General features: G+C 48.4%; 1 protein-coding gene across 2 annotated transcripts; it reads left to right on the forward strand.

Annotated features, from left to right (window-relative positions):
- The first annotated feature begins 5479 nt into the window (after positions 1-5479).
- On the forward strand, positions 5480-27456 carry A1CF (APOBEC1 complementation factor). Of its 2 annotated transcripts, none has more exons than XM_063406493.1 (11): positions 5480-5578; positions 8310-8444; positions 8657-8787; positions 10081-10319; positions 14679-14843; positions 18033-18130; positions 19693-19963; positions 21365-21573; positions 23841-23977; positions 24707-24840; positions 27217-27456. In XM_063406493.1, the coding sequence occupies exons 1-11, from the start codon at positions 5480-5482 to the stop codon at positions 27366-27368; spliced, it is 1770 nt and encodes a 589-aa protein (XP_063262563.1). In that variant the 3' UTR covers positions 27369-27456. The 2 variants fall into 2 exon arrangements, with proteins under 2 accessions (XP_063262563.1, XP_063262564.1); XM_063406494.1 differs by having other exon boundaries at positions 21389-21573.
- Positions 27457-27931: the final 475 nt, after the last annotated feature.

The following is a 27931-nucleotide window of genomic DNA, read 5'->3' on the forward strand; positions in this document are numbered from 1 at the left end:
GAGAGGAGGGATTCTTTCCCTGCCATAATTTGCTCTGGATTTGTTAAAGCGCAACTTTCTGAGGCTTAATCATTAGAGATCTCTCCAGCCAGCTTGGTGTCCCTCCTTCTCTTTGCCAGGGATCAGCCTCCCTAGCCAAGGCAATCGCTGCTCCTACAACCCCCTCCGTTTTCCCTAATCCCTTCCAACCAGCAGGGATGGTTCCTGCCCAGCACAGAATGCTCCTCCTGAGCTCTTTCCCCTGTGGAGCAGGAGTTTTGGGTGGAGCAGGCAGGGAAGGAAGGATGGTTTCAAAGTGTGCAGCACACAGGGATGCAAGTTAAACGCTAGGGCAGGAGGCTGGGCTCAGCATCCCAGAGTGGCTTTTTGGGGAACATTTTGTGTGCATTTGGCGACAGAGCTGCAAAAGCTGTGCCCAAGAGGAAAGGGATTCCAAAGGGAGAAGCTGATTCCCAAGATGAAGGGGACAAGCAATAAATTTGCCAGATTAGGCATGGAAAGTTTTGTTCCAGGCTCATGTGCTGCAGCGCCTTCACAGTGCCCCAGATTTGCCCTGTTTTCCTGCAAATGTCTGTGAGTTCCCCCTTGGTGTGGAGCCACCAGAGCTGGAAAACAGCCTCCCACCCTGGGGAGCCAAGGGCCGAAAGCCTCGTGCTGCGTTGCTCAATCGGACTCCGTCCCTCAGCGTGTCACCCACAAGGCCACAAGGCTTCCAGTTTTGGGGAGGAAAATGAAACCTGCTTGGTGTTTATGGATGTATGGAAAGGAATATGTATTGCTTGGAGCCTGGAGAGAGGGGGAAAAATATCCCCAAAGCATTGATAATCGAGAGGAAAAGGAGTTTCTCTAGTGACCTATTTGGGTTATTAGGGGAAAGAGTGAATATCATTATATCCAGGGTTGTTATTCTTCAGAAGGAGCAGCTGCACTGAGGGGATACCCAAAAAAATGGCCTTAATTAGATGTGTCCAGGTGGCCCAGCACAGTGTTGATCCTGTGTGGTAAACATGGGGTTTTATCTCCTTCATGGAACCAGGAACCAGCCCTCCCCAAAAAGGCTGCACAGGGGAGGCTGTGCCCTCAAACACGCCCTCAGCAGAAATCCCAGCATGGGAGACATCCCTTGGCTAAGGACAGACACTCCTCCTCTTCCAAATAACCCAAAAGGGAAGCAAAATTTTCCACATTTTGGGGGGTTAAAAGCTTCTGGATTGATCTTGCTCCTGGATGGATGGAGCAAAGCCAGAGGGGTGTGCTGTAGTAGGTGTGAGGCAGCCACGTGTAGAAGTAGTCATGGAGCAGTGGTGTCATAACAGGTTTGTTTCTTGATGATGTGGGCTTGTAAGGTATAAAAGGACCTCTTCTTGCCTTGGCACTTCAGAATTTCAGGAGAAACCTAAAATAAATGAGAGTGGAGAGAGGAAAACCAGACCCAGTGATACTCTGATACAAGGTAAAAGCAGAACCTTCATTTTCTTGATGCTGTGACCATGACGATTTGGTGCTATTGTCAAAATTTCATCACAAATGAGGATGAAATAGGAAATATGGGTAGTTTGCACTTCCAAAGGTGTTAATTTTAATTGAAACTTCTGAACAAAATGCAACTTCCCTCTCCTTTTTTTTCCTTTTCTTTTTTGCATGGTGGCCCTTGTTAATGATAACCCATTTTAAGGGCAAATCCCCAAAATTGGTTGAATTCCAGAACTACTATTTCTATGAAGTGTGGCTGAGTCGGTTCTTTTTTAAAGCAGTGCTGAAAGCACTGCCTGAATTTGCTGCAGTCATTCACATTTTCCATCAGCTGCCACGGAAGGGGGGTTTTCCCCTGCGAGGGTGGATTTGTTAATTGATTCCTGGCTCGGGGAACAAAGAAGGAGAGAAAGTAATCGTGTTTCCTCCGGGTGACAGGAGTTCTCCTCCCTTAAGGTAAAAAAAATATCCCAGCACACAGGCACTGCTGCAAGGACTGGGGCTGGTGCCTGCAGTAAGGGGAAAGGGCTGGAATTCCAGAAGTTTTAGAAATAAAACATCCCCCACCCCCCATGGTTTGTATCCTGGAAATCGTCTGGAGGCACCGATGGACACCTGGGGATGTGGTCTGGTGGTGGCTTAATGGTTGGACTCGATGACCTGAGAGGGCTTTTCCAACTCGAATGATTCTGTGATTCCATGAGATGGACCCTTGGCTGGCAGAGGTGGGGAAAAAAACGTATTTTGCACCCTGTCCAAAAAAGTGTTTAGATGTCCTTGGCTCAAGGGAGGCAGGAAGTAAGGAGGGAGAAAAGAAGTGCTTGGAAAACTGCAGGGTGGAAAGCCAGTTTTCCTGGACTTGGGATTTGTTGTGCTGGGATTTATACCTCAGAGAAAAGAGGGGTTTGCTGTTCCCATCCCGGAGAGGCCTCACTGATGGGGGAAAGCTCTTTAGGTTATAAATGACCTGTGAGTGACGCTGGGGCCGGTAATTATCGGTGTGAATTGACTGCTCAGAGTGGGGCTACCAAACCATCCCCGGGCGGTGCATGGGGCTGTGTGTGCAGCCCTGAGTGGGCAGTCAGTCCTGGCCTTTGGAATCGGGAGTGGGGGCTTGCTGGTCCCTTTGGAATCGGGAGTGGGGGCTTGCAGGGGCTGGTGCCACCCTGGGGTGGGGGTCTCCAGCTGGACCCCACTTCCAGCAGGACCAGCACAGCTCCAGGTGAGCAGGGGCATCCCTGAGGATGGGCATCCTGCACCTCTTCCATGGGGCAGGCTTGTTTCCACGGGTCAGGCTGGGATTTCTCCAAATGTGTGGAAGCACCAGGCACAGATTAAAGCCAAATCTTTGTTAACAGCTCACCCCAGACCCCGGGTTCTGCAGCAGGCTGTGATTAATACTTCACTGCAACCTTGAATGATCTTGCTCCCTAACTCCAAGTGGATTGTTTCAGCATCTCCTGGAGTGCACCAGTGTCTAGACATGCTGGTCCACGGCCTGAAATCCTTGCAGGATGCCTTACAGAAGAGCCCAGAGGAGCTGGGCTGTCTTATCTAATAAGGCAGAAGGCAGAGAGGGATATTGCTGCCGCTGGAAAGGCATCAGGCAGGGAGATGCTCTGTTCCCATCCATCCACCAGCCCCAAGGCGTGTGCTCACTGCTCAGCGTGAAATCATCCCTGGGAGGGAGGGAGACCTTCCTGGAAATCCCTCCTCCCTGCAGGAGGGGATGTGTGGCCTTAGTGGATCCATGTGCAAGTGCATCCACAGCAGCAGCCCTGCAGGCATCCAGCCCAGCTCTAAGCTCTGAGGGAGACCCATCCACCCACCGGGAGCTGCAGTCTGACCCCTCAGTTCCCTGATGGGACCAGGATGCTCCCAAAGCACAATATGAGGGGCCAGATTTGCAGTGCCACGGGGCTTTCCCCTGTAGGGTGGATATGGGGTGTCTCTGCCCAGGCAGGGGAGCGTGCAGAACCAATCTGGATTTTAACTGGGATTTGGGGTTTTTTTGGTTTGTTTGTTTGTTTTTGGGGGCTTTTTGGGGTTATTTTTTTTGTTGTTGTTGTTTTGAACAGTCGCTTTCTGCTTCTGAAGCAGCCTGGGAAAGGCTCCAAGTGGTTTTTGCACAGCAGCGTGCTAATCCTGCCCCGTGCCTGCTGAACGCCAGCTCCGGGGGAGGCAGCAGGCACAGACACCACAAACAGCCACAGGGTTTTGTTTCTGCCCTCAGAAGGGCAAAACAAACCAGTAACCAGGCTCCAGCTGCTGCAGAAAACACTCGTTTGGGAATTAGAGACAGGAGAGAGCTGCTGCACTGCATAATCCAAGTCCCAGCCCTTGCACGCTGGCAGTAATTAAAACACTGGAGAACCTGAGAGCAATGGGGAAAAATTCAAATGAAATGAGAAGAGCCTCATCAACCTCTGCATTAAACAGCTCCAAAATCTGGCATTACAGAGGTGCCTCTGTTTGTTTGAGTCACAGTCTCTGGACCTCGGTGTGGCAGAGCCCGAGTGACACAAGGCTGAGATCCTCCAAATACCCGGGTTTGTGCCCTGTTTTTGGTGCTGGGAATAATCTATTTTAAACTGAAAGCATCTGTTTAAGACCTCCAAGGCACAAAGGCATAGCAGCACAGGGCAGGTAATGGCCAAAGACAAAGTGGGCTGCCTCAAGCCTTGGCTCCTTCCTCAGTAAACCACCAAAAAAACAGAGGGGTTGGTGTTAAAAGCTGGACAGTGGAAAAGGCATTTTCTGTTGCTTCTGCAGAATCCACATGCCCAGAAAATCAGCTGTAAGCAGATAGATTGCTTTTCTTCACCTGCATTTCTTCATGTGCAGTGCTCACTGTCTGTGCACCAAGGGACTGCTGTGCAGGGGGGTTGTTTAGGGGCTCCTCCCAAAAGTCCTGCTCATGGTGCAGGCACAGCAATCCACCTTCCTTCCTCCTTCCTGCTGCTCTGGATCTCCCTTCTGCCCAGCATCCCCACCACCATCCCATCCCAGGGTGCCTCATCCCCCTCACCCCCAGTCCACCCCTCCCAGCCCCTTTTGGCCCTGTTTGCTCTCCAGGCAAGGCTGGGAGGCACCACCTTTCCTTGCCTCCACCTTTCTACCATAAAATGCAATTTTAGGCAATAACAACCATGTTGGATGACACAATTTAGCATTTTCCTGCGTGGAGTCCTTGGTCCCACTGGCCCCCAGCTCTGGCCACAAGGACTTGAGAGGGAACTACACCTACAGGCTCTGTTTTTATGCCTGGAGCACATAAATGGATTTTGGACAAGCTCAAAGCTCATCAGTCAGGAAAACCAGGGAATCAACAGGAGTCAATCCATGTTGTAAATGTCCCTTTCCCAGGGTGTAGCCCAAGTCAGATTCAGATTTCATTTTTATGGTGTTTTCAGCCCAAACCCAACCCAAACCAAGAAATCCTGAATCAGCCATGACTTAAAACTGCAGCTCTGAATCAAAACGTCTGAACCCAAGGTTGTTCCAGCCCTTAGCTGAGCTAGGATCTGAAGTTCTCCCATGCCCTTTATCTTCAAAAATAACAATAGGCCAAATTTGGAGCTAGGTCCTGTTTCTCACAGAGACATGGCTGGTACAAGGTTGCCTTCCCAGTGTCAGCATCACACCAGACCTGAAGGACTCGTTGCTGTGTACTCAGTGCAGGATTAGGCACTTGCTTATTTTTTCCTCCTGAGACACCACCAAAAGGCTACAAATTCTCTCTGTATCTCCCCAGGATCTGACTGTGGGTTTAACTGCTGTTTATTTCCATTCAGCAAGGGGGATGTTTCTGCTTTTTCCACGGTCTCTGCTGTTCTCTTTTGGTTTTATCTCCAAAATAACTCTGATTTAGGAAGCGCGACCCTGTAAACTCTCTCAGGAGGGTGGACTTTCTCCTCCCAGCCGTATTAATTGATTTAATTTATCTCAAATTTGATTGCAGTGAGCACCCCTAATTAACCTGATTTTTTGCTGATAATCACTCCCAATGGAATCAAATCACAAATCCGGGGATGGATTGACCGGCACACAGAAAGAAGCCGCCCTGCGTGCGTTAATTCAGCGAACGGGATATAATTTGATCCAGGTAGGAATTCACGGTCCCATCCTTTCGTGCAGTGTCCAGCTTCATCCTGAGGCTTCACTGGGGGCGTGAGCAGCAAATCCATGCTCCTGAATCACTCCTTGCTCCTTCCTTTTCGCTCTGTTTCTCTCTCACATCCGTGCTGGCCATCACTACGTTGTCTTTCACAAAGTGGGATCTTATCCCTCAAGGAATTCCTTGCTTGATGGGAAATTGCAGTAAAGATGGGGGAAGGACAACCCTGAGCACTGCTGAATGTTGGGAAAGGTGGGGATTGGTGTCACAAAAGCAAAGAAAACCTACAGAGCAAAGTTTCAGAGGAGGGATGAGGTGGGAAGTCCAGCAGTCACTTTTGCACAGATCCTTGCACAGGTGCCTCACCTGCTCCAAGGTTTGCTCCCAGTTCAGGCTCCAAGGTCTCCAAGATCCAAACCTCCCGTGGTTAGGATGGAGCCTGGGCATGACCTTCAAACCCACCTGAGAAAGCTTTTCTTGGCTATCACCATGAAACAAGCTCAAGGCTTGGAAAGCACTGGGCACTGCCATGACCGGCCTTGCATCCTGGAAGAAGGAACTGCAAACACTGGATTTTAGGCAGGTGGAGGCCAAGAACTTTGCCTTGTTTGGCATGGCACTAGAGGGCACAACAGCCCCAAGCACAACCTGAGATTCCTGGGAAAAAGCACATTCCAGGACCAGGCCAGCAGCTGCATTGGGTGCCCTGGAGGAGCCTTTCTGCTGTACATGACCCGTAAGATAATGGATTTCTGGATGTCTTAGGTTTACTGTGGCTTTCTTAGAATCATAGGTGTTGGGAGGTTCCTTAAGTCCCATCTTGTTCCAGCCCCATGCCATGAGCAGGGACACCTTCCGCTAACCCAGGTTAATCCGAGCCCTGTGCAACCTGGCCTTGGAGTTATCCTGGTGTTCAGTTTTTCCTGCAGTCACATCTGGCAAAGCTCACTCCTAAAGCACAGATTTCAGCTCCCAATCTCACACAGACTTCAGCATCTTCTCTCTCCTTTCCTTTTCCACTCCGACTTTGCTATTTTATCTTGTTCTCTTTTCCTCCCTCTCCTATTTTCCCTGTACCTTAGGGATTTTTCTTCTATCCTGTCTGTGGTTGCAGCCAAACATCTTCCTCAGTGCACACCTTCATCTTTGAGGGGTGGCTGATGTCCACTTTCCCTCCAGGCACCTTGTCAAGAAGGGTTTGTTGAGGTGCTGCCTTCCAGGCACAAACAAAGCCACTGCAAACTGAGGGAAGGGTTCCTTTCTTGCTGTGCCCCCTCACACACCAGCTCAGATACAAAACCAAATGTCCCCAGGACTCCATCACTGCTGAAACGTTGGAAAAACAGGAATGGGAATGGATAATTCAAGGCCTGTTCTAGGCTCGAGAAAACTAAAAGAGTTTTGGTATATTCCTGTTTTCTCATAAGGATTTCTGTTTGTTTGCCTTCCTCTTAAATCAGCTGTACAAGGCATTCGCTTTCCTGGAATAATCCCAGAAAGGGAAGTAACTAAAGAAATGGTCAGGGAGCCAAAAATGGAAAAATTACTGGAGCCCCAGCTCCCCGGGGAGCAGGGAATCACTGTAGGGAGAGGGAAAGAGAGACAGGAGAGAGGAGGGAGGGAGGGAGGGAGGGAGGGAGGGAGGGAGGGAGGGAGGGAGGGAGGGAGGGAGGGAGGGAGGGAGGGAGGGAGGGAGGAAGGAAGGAAGGAAGGAAGGAAGGAAGGAAGGAAGGAAGGAAGGAAGGAAGGAAGGAAGGAAGGAAGGAAGGAAGGAAGGAAGGAAGGAAGGAAGGAAGGAAGGAAGGAAGGAAGGAAGGAAGGAAGGAAGGAAGGAAGGAAGGAAGGAAGGAAGGAAGGAAGGAAGGAAGGAAGGAAGGAAGGAAGGAAGGAAGGAAGGAAGGAAGGAAGGAAGGAAGGAAGGAAGGAAGGAAGGAAGGAAGGAAGGAAGGAAGGAAGGAAGGAAGGAAGGAAGGAAGGAAGGAAGGAAGGAAGGAAGGAAGGAAGGAAGGAAGGAAGGAAGGAAGGAAGGAAGGAAGGAAGGAAGGAAGGAAGGAAGGAAGGAAGGAAGGAAGGAAGGAAGGAAGGAAGGAAGGAAGGAAGGAAGGAAGGAAGGAAGGAAGGAAGGAAGGAAGGAAGGAAGGAAGGAAGGAAGGAAGGAAGGAAGGAAGGAAGGAAGGAAGGAAGGAAGGAAGGAAGGAAGGAAGGAAGGAAGGAAGGAAGGAAGGAAGGAAGGAAGGAAGGAAATATGATTAAAAATAAGGGATGAGAACAGAGACACACTCATCTAGCAAAAAGAGACCAAAAAAAAAAAAATACTGACTGGCCTTCACATCCTTTTATGAATATTTTTAGGGGACAAGATTTGCTCTTTGCCAGAAGGATCTCCTGGGTGGGCAGATGTCATTCTCAGATTGGATGAAAATCGAGACAAGTTATACATTTTTCAAGTGTTCCATCGCCCAGCCCATGGAGATTCCCCTGCCAGAGCCAGGAGGATTTCCATTTTCCAGGGAGTTACCTGACTGCCTGCACCTGGACTTTGGAAGTATCCCAGCCTTGGCAGCAGGACACTGTGCTTTCCCTGCTGAGTCCATGAGGAGCTGAAGGGAAGGAAGGTGTCTACCTCAAGGATCATTCCCAGAGATGGAGTTGGTTTGATCCATGTTTAAAAATCGATAAATCGATGGCTGAACCTCTCTCCTCTTTTCCTCCCCGGCAGGAAAATGGGCAGAGGAAATATGGGGGCCCACCACCGGGCTGGGATGGCCCTCCACCAGAGAGGGGCTGTGAGATCTTCATCGGGAAACTGCCCCGAGACCTCTTTGAGGATGAACTCATCCCCCTCTGTGAAAAGGTGAGGCTTGATGGCAGCTCATCACTTACTGATGGTCAGAGCTGCGTGTCAGGGCTGAGCTGAGCTGGTCCCAGGGCTGGGCTGGGCAGGACTTGGAGCAGCCTGGTCCATGGAAGGTGTCCCTGCCCATGGAACTGGAACTGGGTGGGCTTGAAAACTCCAGTCTTCTTTAACCACTCCCACCTTGCTGACTAATCCCTCTCACTTGGCAGATTGGCAAAATCTATGAGATGAGGATGATGATGGACTTCAATGGCAACAACAGGGGCTATGCCTTTGTGACCTTTTCCAATAAACAGGAGGCCAAGAATGCAATCAAGACACTCAATAATTATGAAATCAGGTAAGCGGGGTGAACACCTTCAAGGCAACTTTAAATCATATATATTAATCTATTTTGGTGTGTAAAGGATATTTTTCCTGGCAGCCCAGAGCAAGGTTATTTAGATCTCTGTGTTTTGAGGGGAAATCTGCTCCTGTCTCCCTGTGCAGTCACTGCTCATTAAAGCCAACATCTTGCACAGGAAATTTCTTCCTCAATAATAAAATAAATAAATAAACACATAAGTCTATCAGAACATTGGAAAAAATATTCTGCTTTGGATCAAATTAACTTTCCTCTAACCAGCACTGTTTATTATGCTCCCCTCAGGTTGTTTGTTGTTGGTTTATTCTGTTCACAGTCTTCCTCATGACAGATTGTGCAGATATGTTCTGGGAGATGGAGCAATTGCAAAAAAATGGTGAAATAGGATGGAAACCAATTGGCAAAACAGTGACATTTCCTAATAGAAAGGAACAGAAAAAGCCCTCATGTTTGTGACTAAAAATTGGGAACAAAACGCCCAGAAATTAACAACAGATGGGCCCATCTATACGTGTTGGTTGGATTTCAACCACACTAAATGTTTTTTGCCAGTTCAGAGTGGGATGAGTTGAAGCCTTTGTTTAAAAATTGTATGGCTTTTTAGTTAAAAAAAAAGGGTGTTGTGTACTGTGTTGAGGGGATCAAGGCACACAGAGGTCTTGGAGATGTCATTTGTAGCACAGGTTGGAAGGTCTTAGGGGTCAGGCTTCATCCACCTCCACCTCCTCCCCTTCCTTCCCTGGTTCCAAAGACTCCTCTAAAGAAGCTTTGCACTTCTCTGGGCCTGTAGGAGATACTTTGACCCCAAAGAGGTGAAGAGAGGGAGTTTTTATTTTGGGGTCTGCACAATAGTTGGCATCAGTAAGAAGTCCTCAAATGGTGCCTCTCCCTGACAAGGGATTTTCTTCCCCCAAAACCTCAGTCATGAGGTGAGTGGGAAGCCACAAGCCACTGGTGACAACACAGGGACCTGGGTTGGGGGGTGCAGTTGCTCTGGTGGCAGCAAAAGGGAGAATCTCAAGCAGGAAAAGCAAAATTTGGCTGTGGTTTTTTCCTCAAACCCTTCATTTCATCCATGCTGCCTGACTTTGATGTCAGGTTTAGCAGAGTGGCAGCTTTTGCACTGAGCGAGGCCACTGGAGTATCCCAAAGAACAGCTGACACCGAAGCCTCGTGCTTGGCCGTGTTTTGGGACAGAAGAGGGGCTCTGCTTTAAACCCTCCCCTCTCTTGGCTCCTGGCTCCTGACAGAGCAGCTCTGTTGTTCCAGGAACGGGAGGCTCCTGGGGGTGTGCGCCAGCGTGGACAACTGCCGCCTGTTCGTGGGGGGCATCCCCAAAACCAAGAAGAGGGAGGAGATCCTGACGGAGATGAAGAAGGTCACGGACGGCGTCGTGGACGTCATCGTTTACCCCAGTGCGGCCGACAAAACCAAGAACAGGGGCTTTGCTTTCGTGGAGTACGAGAGCCACCGGGCAGCAGCCATGGCCAGGAGGAAGCTGCTCCCAGGTCAGCAGGGATGGGCAGGGGTGGCTTCAGCTCAGGGGCTGTGGGAAATGGAAAGATAGAAACTTCCACAGGTACTGAGGGGTTTGATTTGCAGCCTTGGGAGAAGCTTGGGTTGATGTAATAATAAAGGTGCACAGACATGAAGCAGAAAAATTACAAACTTACATTCCTATGGTTGCAAATAAGAATATGCTTTAAATAAGTAAAAAAAAAAAAGCCCTGTTGGGTAAGATGGTGAAGGGTTTTAAAGTGTAGTAATGTGATTTTGTAGAGTAAGCTAAGAGTTTAGATGTTACAATAGAAGCATAAGCGTGCACATGAAGTAGCAGGCTGTTGGGTAAAAAGTAGGAGCAGTGAAGCAGAATTAAGCAAAGGTGATAGGTTAGGAAAACAAACTCTGTGGCGACTTGCCATTGGATCAAAATGTTATATAGTGCTTTGTAACAATGAAACTTGTGACCACTTATGAGCTATGGCTGTCTTGGTTTGGAAAGACAGGGAAATCTGACAGGGAAAAATGGAGTTTCCCTTGGAATGGAGAATGTAAAACCCCCTCCCTCCAAATTATTACAATTTTGCAATTAGGAGCTTTCAGGCAAAAATATGGGAATAGGAATAACAGTTCTTTACTAGAAATACTAAAAATGCAAATGCAGTAACACAAAAAAACAAGCAAGCAAACAAACAAAAGTCCTAGAAAACCCTGACAGAGTCAGGAATACGACCTGACACCCTGTTGGGCAGGGTGTTGGAAGCAGTCCAAATAAATCCTCCTGGAGTGCCAGATGTGGTTCTGCAGGAGCAGAGATGATCCTGCAGACAGGTTCAGTGGTGCTGAGATGAGCCTGCCCTTCCTCTGGGAATCCAGTGGCAAAGAGGATCCCTGGGGTCCCTGTGTCCCCATTTTTATCTGGGTAGGGAATGGTTGGCTCCTCCCCACTGGGTGGAGCATCTCACAGTGGGATGATGGAATGTGTCAGTCACTGGTGAGCCTCAATGGCCCATGAACAGAAGATATCCCCTGGAGGGTGGACACAGTTAATGAAAGAGATCACAAACCCTGCCCCACCTGGTTTAACAGCTGGCCTGTTATCAGAAGGCATCCACCCTCCTCTCCCCTGGAGTTACAAGAGAAAAACAAACAAAAAAACCAAAAAAAAACAACCAAACAAACAAAACCAACAAACAAAACCCCCTTCTTACTCCTCTAAAACCTCATGGCCTCTGAGGCTGATGTTTACCTGAGTAATAAATCGCTATTAACCTTCTAGTGGTCCCATCCCTTCATTAAGGTGTCAGTAATAAGGGGTCACCTCGTGCTGTGGTGACACCTCCAGGGGAGGACCCAGGAATGCAGGGAAATGAACGTGGCTGGGTTTTCTGCCCTCAGAGAGCAGTTTTCTGCTAGAGACACCCAGAGCCAGGAGGTCCCCCAAGACACCATGGGGAGTGGGATGTATGGCTTTAAAATTTTTTTTTTTAAAAAGGGTTGTGTAGTGCTTTGAGCAGATCAAAGCACATAGAGGTCTTGGAGATGTCATTTGTAGCAGAGGCTGGCAGGTCTTAGGGAGCAGGCTTCATCCACCTCCTCCCCTTCCTTCCCGGGTTCCAAAGACTCCTCTAAAGAAGTTTTGCACTTCAGCTGCAGCTCCTGCCACAGTGCCGTGCTGGTGATCCACGTTCGTCCTTCAGGGGCCTGGGTTTATTAAAAATCCAGCCAGGTGGATTTAGCTGTGTGCATCCATGCAGCTCTGCTGTGGGATGTGCTTGTCTGGGGTTAAACGTGAAACAGAGATTCATTTATGGCCTCTCAGGGAGAACCACTCAGGAAAGCGTCCCAGAGCAGATTCAGGCTGGAGCGTGGGCTGAAAATCGATACTTTGGCAAAAAAACTTGGAATGAGGAATTGCTTTGGAGTAAATATAAAAAAATCAGCTCTGGGAGACAGCCAAAGACCGTTGTGAAGGAGAGGGAGGTTTAGCAGGTATTAGGTGAAGAAGTCACTTAACACTAAGTGCCTTTGTAGGGGTTTCACCAATTTTCTCTTGCTTACTTATCCTCCTGCAGAGCTTTGTTGAACATCGCTCATGGGCTGGTGAAAGCATCCAGCAAACCTTGGGGTCTGAGATTTGTTCATAACCACCAGCCTCCTTTCACCTGTTTTATACAAGAAATACCCTGCATCATATAATTTCTCTTTTTTTTTTCTTATTGTGTGACAAATGAGCATGATTTTGAGCACTGAATTTGCTTTTCTATTGGGAGATATGTCACACTGCCATTTTTTCCTTTTATCCAGCATTTTCTTCTTCAGTTTAAGCATCTCCCTGATGGTGAGAGCACATTCTGTGCTTCAGCAGAGCTTTCCCAGGGTTTTTCATGTGGAAAAGGAAGGCAGGAGCAGGTGGAGCACTTGAAATTCTGAGCAAAGACAGCGAGACAGATGGAAGGAACTCAGAGCCCTGAGCAGACGTGCAATGCACGAGGGATTTCCAGTTCAGGGACATCTCAGTAAACAATTTAGGGAATTCCAAAGGCCTGAGCAGGAGGCAGAGTCTTCTGAAGTCCCAAGCATACAGCAGGAACTGGAAAAAAAGTTTAAAGGCAGAGCTGAATGTGTCTCCAGCTGATGTGAGATTGAATATCATTATCAGATGCTTCCTTCAAACTGAACCTCGTTGCCCTTTGAGGGAGCTCTGCAGAGAAGGCGCTCAAAAATTGAGAGTTTTCATTAAAAAATAAAAATTTTATCCTGTCTCTGGCTAAACAAGAGGGTGGAGATGGGCTGGTTTTCAGCAGAAGGCACCAAGCTGAGCTCCTTGCTGCAAGTTCATAATTTCCACCCTTGAACTGAAGACAGCAATTCAGAAAGGGGCACAGAACCGTGAGCAGCCCTGCCTTTATCTCTGCTTGCTGAGAGCTCAGATTGTGCAGTGCTGAAAGCTAGAGAGCAGCTCAGCCTCACTCCACAAATCCCAGCTCATTCACGAGGGATTCCAAGGGAACAGCACCTTTCCATTTAGTCTGATCAGTTACACTTCCAATAAGCTTCCAAATTCTATCCTCACCCTCTCATTTTGGAGCTCCCACCCCTTCTTAAATAGCTTGTCCAGGCAGAGATGCCTTTTTAGATCTGGCAAAGAGTGTTTTGCAGGATTTTCTTTGCCCTCTCAGCTGCAAATGTGTGGTTTAAGTCACTTAAAGAATCACCAGCAAGGTCTGGGCAAAAGCAGGTTTAATATAAATTTGTGAAGGCACGAGAAGGTTTGATGGCAAGGGTCACTCTAGTACTTACTGTACAGATAAAGCAGATAAATAAATATCAGATTAGGGCAATCTAGAATGATTCATGTGGAGACCAGGGAGGCAAAAAAGTGAGAAGGGAAAAATGAAAGGATTCCAAGGGTTGAGTCCTGACAGAATAAACCCCCTTGCCAATGTCAGCCTCAGACTGGCTCAACAATGCAGGTCTAAATGGTTTATTATTCATAACAATATCTTATCATGATTTATTATTCACAACAATATCTAATCAACACTAGCTGTTCTTAATAAATTGACCAATTTAACACCTCTGAAACAATTCAACAGAATTTTCTATAAGTGCAACAGAACCATAAATCCAACTTAACCAAACTTAAATGAGAAATCTAAGATGGCAGCCTTGGTAATACACGTGCATGCAGACAGAAAGAAATATGGAATTCTTGAAATCCCCCTGAAGTTCAATGGAGGTCTCACATCAGGTGCCTTTGAATCTGGAGCTGAGCCTCGGGGAGTGGGGACACCAACCCAACTGCACCATCAGCATTCAGCAGTGGGATTTGTTGGCTCTTTTTCTTCCCTGCCCCTTGGCAGCTCAGTCCAGTGAGCCCCTGGGTTTATCCTCCACATCCTGTTTTATGCACTGGGACTTTTTGTGTCCCTCCTTTCTTCTGCTGCAGCTTCACCCAAACAGATTCGAACACACACAGAGACATCCTTGCTTTTGCTTTTCGTTCCATCCTGCTGGGACTTCAGGATCCCTGTTCTGGCATGGAGGCAATGAAACTTTGCCATCCAGAAGGGATTTTTATAAGTGCATTATAATTATTTCCCTTTGGGGAGCACCCCAGGGAGCACAGGCTTTAAGTGAATTATTCCATATTTTCACTTCTTTCAGTTCTGGAGGCTCGAAAGGTATTTGCAGGAGGCCATTCCGAGTGTGACCATCTGCTTTTGGAAGGGAGCTGATGAGCCAGGAAGGCTCTTTGTTGGTCGTGTTTGTCAAATTTGGCCTGTTCTGCTGTGAGATAGAGCATGAGCAGGAGTGAGAGGAGGCAAAGCCCCCCAGCACTGACCGTGCCCGTTCCCTTAAAGGAAGGATCCAGCTGTGGGGACACCCCATCGCCGTGGACTGGGCAGAGCCGGAGGTGGAGGTGGATGAGGACACCATGTCCTCAGTGAAGATCCTCTACGTGAGGAACCTCATGCTCTCCACCACCGAGGAGACCATCGAGAAGGAGTTCAACAGCATCAAACCAGGTAGGAGCCCACTGGTGCTCTGCCTCCTAAACAAGGTGCTGCGAACGGAAATACCTCCGCATTCCTAAAATGCCATGAGAGATAAAAAACAGCTGCTTTTCTGCTGTGAAGTGTTTGTGTGAAAATCCACAAAAATTTTTGTGGCTGAAGGCTTCCACCCATCCCATTAAGGGCTGCTTAACTCCCAGCTACAGCCACCACAAAGGAGGGTAGTTGGCAGCTGGAAGAGACCCAAAATGCTGCATGGGGATGCCCTGTGTCATCAAAATGCTTTGGAATCATTTAGTCTTTCTTAAAAAGGATTGGTTAAACAGCTGGGTGACTTCAGCATTCTTCTGTGGCAAGGGATGGTGATAAAAATAGAGTGATTTAATACAAATCTGTTTTATCTGATCTATCTAAGTTCTGAACTCATTTTCATACATCCCCCCCAGTCCTCGTGTAAATTGGTGAATAATTAGTGCTTTCCATTTAATTCAATATTCCTTTGTGGCGTATCTTACATGCACTCAGGGTGAGATTTTTCAAAAAAAAAGCTGGGAGATGAATTGGGAATAAAAATCCTGCTGGCTTTCAAAGGAGATTTTACTTCTGAGTTGCTCCAGCTTTAGGAAATTCCACCCAAAACCAACAAAGTAAAAATAACCCCTTTCTGAAGCTCTGCAAGCCACACAGTCCATTAGGCATTAGGAACTGATGCTTGGCAATGTGAAATCTCCTTTCATCTCACTCCTGCTGGCTTCCTTCTATTAATTTTTTAAAAATATGCTGTAGAGTTTAATTTTTCTTCCACTAACTTCTCATTTCTGCTCTGTGCACGCCTTTTTCTGGACTAGGCTGCAATGCAAAGGTCTCCATGAGTTTTCCTTGTCTCCTTCCAGCATTTCTGGCTCATACTTGTAGCCACCATCGAGCTGTTGCAGACCTCGTTTTACCCCTGAGTTAAATTTATGTTATCCCACTCTCTGAACTGTTTCCTTCTTTTATTTACCCGGTTTTGTCCCCAAGCTTTGAACAAGCTCACACTCCCCAGAAACACATTTGTGGCCTTTTGACTCTTTGGAAACAGTCATCTGCTTTGCTCCTAAGAAGTTTTCCACTCTAACAACAGAAGTTCTGTATCAGCTTTCATTTTCCTTTTATCATTTCAGCATTCGTGTTGGAATTTCCTTTTTTTTTTTTTTTTTAAATAAACAGCTTTTATTTTGCTGGCTAAAATCAGGAATGGGTGCATTAAAGCAGCAAAACTTCCAGCTTTGGGGAGAGAAGAGGCATTTTAAGTTACAGTGAGATCAAAAAAGGCAGCAAGGATCTGAAATTATTCATTCCCCTGCCATGGTTCTCTGCTTTGCTCATTGAGCCACATTTCAGCATTACTTAGCTGAAATTACCTTAGATCCAGGGAGTTAAGAAGCTGTTTTGACATCACCAAGTCATCCTATAAAAAATGATCCAGAGGTCCCCATGACACAGTGATTTCCACATCTCTGAGGGCTCCACAGACAGGACCAGGAATGCTGCTTGTGCTCCTCGAGTTGAGATATACAACAAGCAACACCCCTCAAATTTGAGCCAAATTCCCAGCCTGATGACTTCTGTGGAGCTGTGTCTCTGAAAAGCCCTGCCCTTGCTCCCCAGGAATCCCAATCCCAAGCCTGGCAGAGTTCCCAGCAGGGAGATTGTGCTGTCCCAATGTGCTGGAGGGACAGTGCTCCTTTCTCTAATATCCCACAGATGGGCTCTCCATGGGGCTGACCCAAGGGTGGTATCACATTGCTTGGCCCAGCAGGGAAGAGCAGAATTTTTTGGCTCAGGATTGGTGTCCTGGAATGTCCCCCAGAAGGGGGATGTTCAAAACACAGCAAGTTCATTAAAGCTTCCACTTGTAAACAAAGCATCAGCATATAACTCCCATAAATCCGGGCTTGGAAAATCATCCTCTGTCCCAGAAGGACACAAAGTGCTACTTTGCCATCCCTGTGTCCTTCCAAAACATGCAGCCTGCTTGGGTTGTAGGCTGGGACAGGCTCATTTAGCCCTCTGCAGCTCCTAATGACTCCCCCAGAACACCAAAGACATTCATTTCCTCCTGCATTTTTGTAAGTAAGTGCTTTTTGTGGCAATATGACATTTCCCTGTGCACCTGTTCAGCTTTAGGAGGTAAGAAACCAACTGAAGAGTTGTTCAGCATCCCTTAGCCGTGTTTCCAAAGGATATTTTGGGGAGTTTACAGGAGCCTGGGCTGGCTGATGTTGCGATTCCCAAGCCACAGGAGCAGAGAAGATGAGGAATTGAAGAAATGGCTGAAGGCTGTGGGGGGCAGCACTGTTGGGGTTATTTTGGAGTCAGACTCCTCAGTGCAGAGTATGAGTTCCTGGCAGCAGAGCAGCTGACAAGGAAAAGGAACAACTGTAGGGAATGGACTTAGAAAAGAAGAACAAGAAGCCATTTACATTGGCATTACTTTGGGTTAATTGGATGTAAGAAAGATTCAGGCTGGAAGATTCTCTAGCCCAAGCTTGATCCCAGGAGGGCAAACCCTCAGCTGCAGAGCCTGACTGGGGCTGTGTCCAGGTGAACTGGGGCATCCAGGGAAGCCCCAGTGCCATGGGAAAGGCTGTTTCCTAGGGAGAGGCTGTTTCTTGGGGAGAGACCTGCTGCCCCATCAGTTCCAGCCCATCCCAATTCCCTGGGCTGCTCTGTCCTGGGCAGCGCTGGCTGTTCATTCTTTCTGAACATCCTGAGCTGGTTGTCAAGGAGAAAAACTTCCTTGTTTATGGCAAAAGCATCAGCTTTCCTGAAGCTGCCTCCAATGCACGTACAAAAGCAGGGAGATGGGGATCACATGGGGATGTTCCCACAGCTGGTGCGTGGTCTGTCACAGAAGGGAGACACAAGACCAAAGGTAGTGTCTGATAGACAGTTTAGACAGGAGAAACCCTCTCCAGTTTAATGGGAATTTTACTGATCCCAAAACCTTCTAGTTTGCCTTGAAATGCTACAACCATTATATAGTGATTTTCCTGTGGAATACACAGCCAAAGAGGTGAGGGGACACTGACCTCTTTTTCTTCTACCCTTGCTCAACCTTTGCTCTCCAGGGGCTCATAACCTGACAGAACCACTCTTTCAGAGCTCTGTTTTATGACTAATCCCCACTTCCCATTAATACTCTAATGTTTTCCACAGGTGCAGTGGAGAGAGTAAAGAAAATTAGAGACTATGCCTTTGTGCACTTTAATAAAAGAGAACATGCAGTGGAGGCCATGAAAGCCTTGAATGGGAAGGTAAAGCTGCTGTAAATGTTAATTCCTGGGGTTTAGTGTGCAGTATATTATACAAAGCCACCTGCTTTATTAGCTCCAAAACCCTCCCAGAGGTGTTATCCCAATTTTCTCTTTGCTGGTTGCATTTTTTTACCCCTGAATTTGTTTTTCAGCAGCTCTGTTGTACACAAACGATTCATTCTGGCTCCTTGTATTTGTGCTAAGTGTTTGCCTGGCTCTAGCTCACTGCTCAGACAAAAAAAAAAAAAAAAAAAAAAATCCAGGAAAAGCTGAAAGAAGAACTAGGAAAGGAGGGGTTACAATCCCCCCTGGCTCACACTCACATCCTTGTTCCAGACTGCCAACAAAAACACTGACAGGGCAGCGTGTGAATGGCAAACTGGGACAAACGAGGTCAGCCCGAACATCTGCTCCAAATTCAGACGCGGATTTGCGAGGAGGCTGCTGAATTTAGCCCTTCTTGCACTGCATGTAATTCCCTGTAAAGCCGGAGCTGTTCCCAAAGAGGTGTTAACCCCACTCCTATTTTTAGTGCCACTGCTGTTCTCCACGGGAGCACACGGAATCTCGCCGGCTTACGAGCTGCTTTGCAGGGATGCGAGGCCTTTTGAGGGCTTTGCTGAAGGAGCCTCTCCCAGCTGGGGCCAGGGCTGGGCACTCTCAGATTAAGCCTTCACCCAACCAGTGCAGCCTTGACCCCATCTGAGGGGGATTCAGGACTTTTTTTTGGGATGGTTTCATCCATCTTCCCATCCCATCCAGGTGCAGGAGGAGTTCCTCCATAGCTGGGATTTCCATTGAGGCTTTTTGGGGGTGGTTTTGTCCATCTTCCCATCCCATCAGGCCATGGGGGCAGTTCCTCCATGAGTGGGATTCCCATCAAGGCTTTTTTGGGGTGGTTTCCTCCATCTTTCCATATGGATGTTGGGGCAGTTCCTCCATGAGTGGGATTTCCATCAAGGCTTTTTTGGGGTGGTTTCCTCCATCTTTCCATACGGATGTTGGGGCAGTTCCTCCATGGATGGGATTACCATCAAATCTTTTTTGGGGTGGTTTCGTCCATCTTCCCTTCCCATCCCACCCATGCGGGCAGTTCCTCCATGGGTGAGATTTCCATTGGAGCTTTTTTGGGGTGGTTTTGTCCATCTTCCCATCCCATCAGGCCATGGGGGCAGTTCCTCCATGAGTGGGATTCCCATCAAGGCTTTTTTGGGGTGGTTTCCTCCATCTTTCCATACGGATATTGGGGCAGTTCCTCCATGAGTGAGATTTCCATCAGGCCTTTTTTGAGGTGGTTTCCTCCATCTTTCCATACGGATGTTGGGGCAGTTCCTCCATGGGTGGGATTTCCATTGAGGCTTTTTTTGGGTGTTTTCCTCCATCTTCCCATTCCATCAGGCCATGGGGGCAGTTCCTCCATGGGTGGGATTTCCATTAGGGCTTTTTTGGGGTGGTTTCCTCCATCTTCCCGTCAGGCCGTAGGGGCAGTTCCTCCATGGGTGGGATTCCCATGCAGCGCTCTGACCCCTGTGCCCATCCCGTGCTCTCTCCCCACCACGAAGGTGCTGGACGGGTCCCCGATCGAGGTGACGCTGGCCAAGCCGGTGGACAAGGACAGCTACGTGAGGTACACGCGTGGCACGGGCGGCCGCGCCCCGGTGCTGCAGGGGGACTACACCTACACCCTGGGCCACCTGTACGACCCCGCCACCGCCTACCTGGGCACCCCGGTCTTCTACGCGCCCCAGGCCTACGCAGCCATCCCCAACCTGCACTTCCCCACCGCCAAGGGGCTCGGCAACAGGAGCATCCTCCGGCCCCCCTCCGTCCGAGGTAATTCCCCTCGCGCCCCGAGCCCTGCGGCCGAGCGTCCCCTCCAGGGATCGGGCAGCTGCTGCCCAGACACCAACACCAACGTTGGCTTTGCCCCAGCTTCTGGGTGCCGCTCAGAAAACAAAGGGTTTAGGCAAATTTGCCTTTTCCCAAAGGCAATCTTCCAGCTGAAAAAAAAATAACCATTTTCCTGGAAGGGACTTCTAGATTGCCCTCAGCCCGGTGTAAATAGCCCACAAATCCTCCTGGTTTTGCCCCAGCAGGGAAGACGAAATAAATCACTTTTCCTTTCCCCTTTCAGAGCTGGCTCCCACAGCCAGCCACCACCACCACTGTGTTTCCTCTTTGCTTTGGAAGTTGCAGGGTAAATTTTACCAGTCCTGGTGTTTTCTGACCCAAAGCCATGGAGTTTTCCAAGGAAGTCACATTGCCCTGGTGCAGGGTAGGGAATCAAACAAGCCATTCTGTGCTCTGGGAGGTGGAGGACCCCTTTTAGGGGATTGTTAACTCAATAATTAATTCAATTAATTCAATTATGAACAAAAGAAAGTATTTCTGAAAACTCTTGGGTGACCCTCCTGGAGCCAAATCAACTCCTCACACTCAAGTACCCCCAAATTAAATGTCAATACAAACATCACTTGGCCACTTCAGACATAAGTTTGGGGCTAGCAAAGAAATAACTCTGTCGTATGGTCTTCCCTCCGAAGATGACACCTTGTGTCCCCAAGCCAAGTCCCACAGCAGGCTGGGACACTGTGTGGCACCCTGGTAGGCCTGGCAAGGATCATGATGGCCAATTTTTGTCCCTTCACCAGGAAGGAGACAGGGCAGCAAGAATACACCTTGTTCCTCAAGTTTTTTCCCACATGGGTGGACCAGGTCCTCTAAAGGTTGCATTAGGAAAGGAGCAGATGTGATAACGCCCCACCCATCTCTTGCCTCATGGTCTCCCCAGACTCCCAAACAGGGTTCCCTGAGAAAAAATGGAAGGGTAATGGGGCAAAACCAAAAAGAGGTTTTGTTCATATAGGGATGAAGTTGTGTAAGCTGTGAATTCTTCAAGGTGAAATTACACTGGTGGGTAACAAAAAGATGCCAGCTGTCCCCTCTCTGCCTTCCAGCTACAAAGCTGGGTAAAAAGCTGTCCTGAAATCAAAACTGACCAAAGAAGAAGGGAAATGGGCAGAAAGAAGCAGTTTTTCCCCAAAACCCCTCACCTATCCAAGAAAGGGTGTCAGTGTGAAGCCTGTGTTATCCCACCACCAGGCCACGGCACCTCCTACCCACCTGCTTCCCAATCCTCCCAGCAAGCGGGGCTAACTTTTCCATTTCAGCAAGAATCAGGGTCCTTTTTTTTCCCGTGATTTGATTCGGTTTAATGCCTTCTTACATTCCTAGAAATTTACATGAATGTACCTGTAGGGGCTGCGGGCGTCCGAGGCCTGGGAGGCCGCGGCTACCTGGCGTTCCCGAGCCTGGGGCGCGGATACCACCTCAAGGGAGACAAGAGGGGAGAGGAAAAGCTCTACGACCTGCTGCCAGGGATGGAGCTCACCCCCATGAACCACGTCACGCTAAAGCCCCAAGGGATCAAACTCGCCCCTCAGGTAGGTGCCCCAAAGGGAGTGCCCGTATCCCGAGGGCCGTGTTGGGAAAACAGGACACTCGTTGGATCTGCACCACGGCCTGGTGAATAAACCTGTTCTTGTGTCTCAAGAGACATTAAAAAATGAGCAGTACCAGCTGTATCTTGCAACGTCCACCTGCCTCGCCCGCTCTCATGGAATCGTGGAATGTTTGGAGTTGCAGGATGTTCGAGTCCTAGAAACTTAGGATTTGGGGTTTTAGTGTATAGTAATACATGTGAGTCAAGAGGGAGGGCTTTGGGTGTTGTTTAAGTCCTTCTTCTTCACCTTCTTCACCTTCTTCACCTTCTTCTTCATTCTTCTTCCTTGCCCTGACCTTGCAGCAGGAAAGAGTCAGGCAATCCCACAGCAGAAAACCTCTAAGATCATCATGAGTGCCAGGGGAGAGTTGTCATAAATGGCTTCATCCAGTTCTGGCTGTCGCCCCATAAAAGCACCGCAGGTCGAGGAATTCCCACCCACGACGGGTTTGATACATAAAATGTGTCACCTGGGACTTCTCCAGGAGATAGTGAACATGTACAGAAAAATAATGCACATTTTCAAAGCATTTATGGCAAAGGAAGTGTTGACATAACCCAGCCTAGAACTGAAACTCTGCCAGCTCAGGGAGGCTTTTGATTTGGTTGTGCGTGTTGATGCAGATGGATGGATGAGGGCTGAGGAAAAATCCAGAATAAATTTTCTGAGTTTCCAAATGTCCAGCTCTGACAGTAATTCTTTTCCCCTCATATTGTGCATAGCAACATGAGAAACAAACTTCACCCTGAATTTTGAAGCATGTCTTTGGATTTTAACACTTTGATTGCCACAGCATCCAGTTTGCCAAAGCTTGTGAAAACATCCTTGTTTTCTCCCAGAAAACTGGACAGTGGGATTTTTTTCCCTCCTGCAGAAGTCCCCTTACTCTATTTTGTCAGCAAATCACAGCATCAAAGAATGGTCTGGGTTGGAAGGGACCTTAAAGCTCACCTAGTACCAACTCGTGCCATGGGTAGGGGCACCTTCCACTAGAGGTGTGAAATCTCTGGAGTGGTTCTGCAGGGCCTTAGGGCAGGTGAAATTTATTTTTATAAAACCAACATATAAAGGAGTTGGGACAGAAGGGAACAAGTGTTGCCACAGAGAAAAAGTTAACTGTTGTAATTGAGAACTGAACTATGTAATGAAGCCATTTACACTGCAAGATGCTAAACTTTCACTGGAGCTGTGGTGACAAAATTTAAAGCAGCTGTGAGGTTTAGATTTTACTTTTTAGTTTTAAATCCATTCAAATATAAGCTGTAAATGAGGTAGACCACAGCAAGACTTCAGGGTGACCTAATTGTGGCCTTCCAGTGCCTGAAGGGGCTGCAAGAAAGATGGAGAGAGACTTTACAAGGGCCTGGAGTGACAGGACACAGGGAATGCCTTCCCACTGCCAGGGGGCAGGGATAGGTGGGATATTGGGAGGAAATTCTCAGCTGTGATGAGGATAAGGTTCTGATACAGGTTTTTCAGAGAAGCTGGGGCTGCCCCATCCCTGGAAATGCTCAAGGCCAGGTCAGAGCAGCCTGGTTTAATGGAAGGTGACCAAACCCAGCAACAGTGCACAGCCAGTGGGTTAAAAACCCTCGAATCCCAAGTCAAAGCAGGAGTGTTTCTGGACAGCAATTCCCAATTACCAGGGGATCAGCTGTGCCAAGGCTGAGGGCAACGTGGTTCAGCATTTCAAAAGCTGCAATTGCCTGCTGAAGCCAGTGGAATTAATTGGATGGAAACACAACCTTTTTTCTTTTTAAAGAGAAGCCTATTTGGACTTCTCGTGCTCTGTAACCCACTAAGCCAGGGAGGCAGCAGAGCAGAGAAGATGAATGCAACCCGAGTTTCTTTAGTCCTCTGAAACAGCAATCCATGAGACAGAGCTTCTGAGGAGAATTCAAAGAAAACCACAATGAAATAATCTAATCAGCAAAAGGATTCAGATGCCCAACTGAACAGGGAATAATTTCAGGAATTAAACAGATCTTAAAGTATAAAGCATTTAGATTAATCTTACACTTCAAGGTGGATGCAGTATTCTGCCATTTATTTTGTATTTTTTGCTAAGCTTTGAGGAAGCTGCCAGCACTCCCTGAAAACCCTTTGAGGGAAGGCAGCTGCTCAGCACAGGGACTGGAGCTGGGTGAGGAGGCTTCTGCACAGCAATTAACCCCAGCACAAATCCCTTTTTTTTTAATTCCTTCTAGATCTTAGAAGAAATCTGCCAGAAAAACAACTGGGGACAACCTGTGTACCAGCTCCACTCTGCCATCGGCCAGGATCAAAGACAGCTCTTCCTCTACAAAATCACCATCCCTGCCCTTGCCAGCCAGAACCCCACCATGTACGTCATTAGTGGAAGGTTTCTGAGTCTTAGGCTTTATTTTTTAAATTATATTTTATCTAACATCTGTCCTCAAAGCCCCGAGCACACAGGTCTCCTTTTCCTTTTATTTTAAAAAATATTTATTCAGTATCTTTTAGAATATTTATTCAATGTATATTTATGCGTTATATATGTTTATATAGTTACATACATAAATACTTTTTTAAAAAAATACAGGGGGAAAAACATCCACAGAATGTAATTAAGTGCTGTCTGCCATGCTTGGTGCTCTCTCAAAAAGCCAGACATAATCAGGCAAAAGGGTGCTTTTTTTGTACAAAAAGAAAGCAAACAATGGCCTTTGTGGGGAAATGAAGGGAGTTTGAAGGAACGTACTGATATTTTAGCCCCAAACACAATTGTAACCATTTCTGACCAAAACCACTGTTTGCTGCGTGTTGTAAAGAAAAACCCACACTGGGTATTGTAAAGAAAAAAACGCAGCAGGGTTTTTCCTTTGATGGAAGGAGCTCTGCAAGGACCTGGTGTCCAGCGTGAGAGCCAGGGTCGATAACCCCGGCGATGAACCAGAGCGCTGGGAGGAGAGCAGCTCTGTTAATGCACCAGCACGGGGAAGCGATGCTTCCATTTGCTGTGTGGGATGGTGCCAGCTCTAAGTGGATCACAGCATCTCTCAGGAAAGCCCCGGGGAAAGCAAACCCGGCTAACTTTGTGCTGTCCTCGCAGACACCCCTTCACACCACCCAAGCTCAGCGCCTACATCGACGAGGCCAAGACCTACGCGGCTGAGTACACCCTGCAGACCCTGGGCATCCCCGTGGAGGGGGCAGAGGTGCCTCCTGCAGCGCCAGCTTTCCCAGGTATGGGCATGTCTGTGCAGCAAAGGGCTTCTGGAATGTCATTTTTCCTGCTGGTTTCATGTGGGTGTGAAGAATGAAGCGGGTTTTGGCCACTGAGGACTGGCCTGGTTGTGCTCCCCCACAGTGATTCGTGTTACTTGTGTGTCTTGCATCTTTATCAGAGAATTCCAGACTGGGTTAGAAGAGACCCTAAAGATCACATAATTCTGCCCCCTGCCACAGGTAGGGACGCCTGCCACTATCCCAGGCTGCTCCAAGCCCTGTCTGACCTGGGCTTGGACACTTCCAGGGATCCAGGGGCAGCCACAGCTTCCTTAAGCACCCTGTGCGAGTTTATTGCCTATAAAGGATTTTATCTCTATCCCAGGACTGCCCAAATGTCTGTGTCCACACCCCAGAGCAACTCAGGCTGGGGGCACTGGGGTGGGGGGCTCTGTTCAACCCTGACCCTCAGGTCAATGCCACAGCGGGAGCTATGTCCAGGGGAGTCACAGCAGTGTCCAAGGGCAGGGAATCCCAACATCCAGAAGCTCATCCCAGCTCCACACCTCCCCTCCACTCCTCCCAGTTTGTGAATACTCCCTCCAACTGGGAGCCCCAGGAATGATGCAGGACGCAAAGCTGGCGTCCCCAGTGCCACACCTGGGATGAGTCCCCTCCCTGGCCCTGGTGTCCCCAGGATGGAGGAGACCATCCTCCCTGAAAGGACACATGGCTGATGAATTCATGGGCTCTCTGTCTGCCCCCAGCACCCCCAGCTCCCTGTGAGCCAACACTCAGGATTTCGTCTGCCAAAGAGATGACGCCGCCATGAAAGCTTGGATCTGATCCCAGCTCTCACACCCCCACGGCAGGTTTTCCTCCCAGTTCAAGAATTCGTGCTCTAGAGCTCTTGCAACTGCCCAAAACAGCTTGGAAGTCATGGAAAACACAGGAATTACATTTGCTGTGCTCTCCAGCATGACGGTAGTTCTGCAGGAGAGGCAGCACCACGTGCCAAGCTGCACATGAGGAACACATTAGTCAGTACTACTGAGTTGTTTGGAGCGTCTCAAGGATGGATTTAAAAAAGAAAAAAAAAAATAAAACATCTATCCGGCTTCCTGCCACAGGAGTCCGCAAAAGCCACAGAAAAATCAATTTGTCTGGGCTTGTGCAGCTTCCGCAGCGTGGAAACCAAATGGGCTCTTTATTGAATCCAGCCCCCACTTACTGCTTAATTAGCATCTCTCCTTTTCTTTCATCCTCCCTTATTTATTTGTCTTGGGAGCTTGGCAAATGGACATGCACTGAAGCTGCTGCTTGCAGCACACACCGGTCCTTGGTCAGGGTCCTAGAGCTGAGCTCGGGCCATGCCCAGCTCACAGCTCATTTCTCTCCCGATGGTGGCAGATGTGCCTTAAGTCCCAGATTCCTCAGTTCCTGCTTGAGATGTTGCACCTGGCTTTGCTGCTGCAAAGAAAACACTTTGGAAAGCCACAATATTCAAATTGTAAGGAACTCCTCATATTTTTCCCCAAAGTGACACCTCCAGTGAGGCAACGTGTGCTCCCTCTTGCCCAGTAGTTCCATTCCCCCACCAAGAGGACCTTGGCTCTGGCTTGAGTTGATCCCATTGCCCACCTGGCCAGACAGGAGCCTAGGAGATGTGTTTTGGCAGCAGAGCCTGGTCCAGCAGATCCAATGGATACCCCTGCTGCTTTTCCCAAATTTAGGCTTTGTCTTAACTCCCGATTCTTTTACAACAAAACGCTGCGGTCTGGTTGACAAACTGCTATGCCCTGCCTTCAGAGGAACCAGCCCCAAGTGGTGCTGTTTTCCCAGTGATTCATTCTCAAATAGCAACGCTTACATCTTCCCATGGAAAATTTGGAAGTGTTGAAACCACATTTTCCATTAGAAACCGATGGGAAAAAACCAAAATATCCTGTCTACTAAATATTTTCTCCCTGCTGTTATACTGAGGGAGTTTCCCTGCCATGGCTGTGCTGAATGGTCTGTATTTTGGCTGTGAAGGGATCAGAGCTCTATTTTCTCCAAGAATCCTGCCCAAATTTCCCCTATTTTAGGTTATTTCCTGGCCCTCCTCATGCCATAATAGGGGGGAAACCTGTCCAGAGCGCCATTAGCTCAGAAATAACCAAAACCTGAGGGAAAAATACTCAACAGAGAGGGGTGTTTAAAAATTCAAGGATGAGGAAATGCTTTCATTTTCATATGAATTGTTTAATTTACTCACATTATTCCCACCAGCAAGACTCACTGCTGCCCGAGTCGTTCCCGCTGAAAGTCGCGCCCTCAAAACCAACCAGGCGATGGCGAGTTTGGGATGGATTTCCATTAATCCGCGGGTTTTCCTTCCTTTTTTGCCTTCAGGATACACCATTGCTAACGCAGCTGCCGCCGTCACAGCCACCCAGCTCAAGCAGGCGGTGACAATGGGACAAGACCTGGCTGCGTACGCGACCTACGAGGCCTATCCCGCCTTTGCCGTCGCCGCGCGGAGCGACGGCTACGGAGCCTTTTAACCCAACTCCCTCAAAGCCAGCGCGGGCAGGCAGGGAAAGGAAAACAACCTCAGTCTGGTAATTCAACACCCTCACGATTTTAAGCTAATCTGCGGGCTAAGGTTCGTTTTAGCCCGAGTTTCAGTCTTGTAGTTTTGTAACGGGATGTGAAAGGGGCGGGGAGGGGGGAAGGAGGAATTTAAAAAATCGCGCAAAATCAGATTTTCATGCTAGAAAGCAAAAGCTCAGCCCAGGAAATGAGAGGTTCTGAGGTGTATATATATATTTTTATGTGTGTATATATTTATACACCTAGTGTGTGTGTGTGTTTACAAGCAACAACCTGTGCTGAAAACAGTTGGTCCCGTGGCTGTTGCGACTGGGGACCAGGGAAGGATGGGGTAGCCCAGCAAATCCCTCCGTGCACCAGGAATTCTCCTGCATCCACCCCAAAGTTTCCCAGGCCAGGCAGAGCAGAGGTGCCCCTTGGCCACAGGGGTTTGCCTCTCCCTGCCCCTGACCCCCCCGTGCCACCAGCACGGGACATCTCTTTGAAATTCTTCTTTGCCAAGGCAAAAAATCAT

Source organism: Prinia subflava, chromosome 9 (genome assembly GCF_021018805.1).
Source record: "Prinia subflava isolate CZ2003 ecotype Zambia chromosome 9, Cam_Psub_1.2, whole genome shotgun sequence".
Lineage (NCBI taxonomy): Eukaryota > Metazoa > Chordata > Aves > Passeriformes > Cisticolidae > Prinia > Prinia subflava.

Excerpts from the sequence above, each read along its gene's own strand:
- A1CF (XM_063406493.1), top strand. The coding sequence starts at position 5,480 with ATGGAATCAAATCACAAATCCGGGGATGGATTGACCGGCACACAGAAA. Across the intron at positions 8,788-10,080 it reads CTCAATAATTATGAAATCAG|GAACGGGAGGCTCCTGGGGG; the intron begins GTAAGCGGGGTG and ends CTGTTGTTCCAG. Across the intron at positions 18,131-19,692 it reads TGAAAGCCTTGAATGGGAAG|GTGCTGGACGGGTCCCCGAT; the intron begins GTAAAGCTGCTG and ends CCCACCACGAAG.